The sequence below is a fragment of the Aptenodytes forsteri genome, unplaced genomic scaffold, assembly GCF_000699145.1.
Source record: "Aptenodytes forsteri isolate BGI_AS27 unplaced genomic scaffold, ASM69914v1 Scaffold526, whole genome shotgun sequence".
NCBI classification, from domain to species: domain Eukaryota; kingdom Metazoa; phylum Chordata; class Aves; order Sphenisciformes; family Spheniscidae; genus Aptenodytes; species Aptenodytes forsteri.
This window is the reverse complement of record NW_008794596.1, coordinates 205,598-207,193: the sequence shown is the minus strand read 5'-3', so window position 1 is coordinate 207,193 and position 1,596 is coordinate 205,598. Positions and strand designations below refer to the sequence as shown.

The window sequence follows — 1,596 nt, the reverse complement described above, 5'->3', positions numbered from 1 at the left end:
GGGGGGAGAAAAAAGAAAGAGTGCTTGAGAGACTCTAACAATAAATGTAATGTAAACTAGTCTATATTTGTGAGACATAGACAATGCCTTTAAGTTCTGAAAAAACAGGAATACATGTTTTACTAAGCATCAGGGAAGACTTTCAATTTATAAATATATGGACAGTTGAAAACATCTGGAATGAAAAGTACTTCTTTGTTCAGATCATTTGTTCTGATCAGTTCCATAGAATTTATCCTGTACTTTACTATTAGCTGATGTGACTGACTAAGCTCACTGACTGGCCCAGATCAAAGTGACCAAAATGCCTCTGGTGACTTACATAACGCATAGTCTTTCCTTGCTGTATCATGACAGACCTGGCTACAAACACCTCTGTTTTCCACGGACAGACAAGGTTGTTTACATATGTGGGCTATTAATAGACACAGGTATCAGCTGAACACTAAAACCCATCTATAATTATAATGTGTACCGTCTTCGCAATTAGTCCTGGTAATTTTGCACTTCAGATTAAGTATCAAGGCTAGATAATTATTTTTCAGTTGGAAATGAATTTCATTCCTTTAAAAGTAAGACACTGTGGATAAAAAAAAAAAAATAAAGTTTCTTACCCACTTCAAATCCCCTCCCAGTCTATAAGGAAACTTTCTTACTGCTATGGGAACTGAGTTTTCTTTCTGGCATTTAAAGACCATTTCCACAGAAAGCTTTCTAAACAGTCTTTAAAAAGAAATAAAAATGCCTTGTTCAAGCACCCCGGAAGTTTCAACTTCTAGACTGAGTACCTGATAAAATGACAAGAATTTGTTGGGATTCTATTAATAATATTCTTGAAAAATACATAAAGCTACATAAGAAAAGCTTACTGGTCCAGTTATTGCCACATTCTGCAGTCGAGGATCCTCCCATTGTGTTTTCTTTGTATCTGCAAGACATTTCCAATTAGTTCCATTAATTTAGATAATGTTCAGAAACAAAAAGATGAGTGGGGGAGAATACTATACTGTACATACTGTGGTTTATGAAGAATATTCTTCCATCGGTGTGAGTTCTCTCTTCCCACCCTGGCTGTAAGAAGGAGACACTTTTATTATGAATTTCTGACCGTATAGTTTGCATAGAACTCAACGTGATCTGCAGTTGGGGGCACTCCCCCTCTCCATCTACTCTCAGCACTGGAATTTAAAATAGATTATTTTTTGTATGAAAAAAGCAGGCTGCATTTTCTCACGTGCAAGTTTAAATACTTAAATTAGCACTATCAAAATTGTTGTATCTGCAAAACAAGTATAAAACCGTTTACTTACTGGTAACGGGCCCAGGTCTACTGGATCTAGGGAAGTCTTTCTCCTCAGATGAGCAGAAATTTTCAGTCTTGGATCTTCCTTTGAAAACAAAACAAGCAGCATGTTAAAATCCTTTTGTTGTTTTGTATTGCTTTTAATTCTTTCCTCTTTATTAATGACTGTGTAAAGAATATGCCTAGTACCAACTAGATAGTTGTTGTATATTCTGCAGCCAGGTAATTCCTTGGGGATTCTCAGTCCTCCAGTAGTTTACAATCATCTTCTAATGACCTCTCACTTTTTATAT

At 35.8% G+C, this 1,596-nt stretch overlaps 1 protein-coding gene across 1 annotated transcript in view; it reads right to left on the bottom strand.

The window, feature by feature from the left end:
* Window positions 1–1,596, bottom strand: part of NEDD4 (neural precursor cell expressed, developmentally down-regulated 4, E3 ubiquitin protein ligase) — a 42,000-nt gene that overhangs the window by 13,613 nt on the left and 26,791 nt on the right. Inside the window, exons 12-14 of the mRNA XM_009272669.2 lie at window positions 1,311–1,388; window positions 1,017–1,071; window positions 870–928 (exon numbers count right to left, since the gene is read on the bottom strand). Of these exons, the coding sequence (XP_009270944.1) occupies window positions 870–928; window positions 1,017–1,071; window positions 1,311–1,388 (192 nt within the window). The remainder of the gene's footprint in view (window positions 1–869; window positions 929–1,016; window positions 1,072–1,310; window positions 1,389–1,596) is intronic.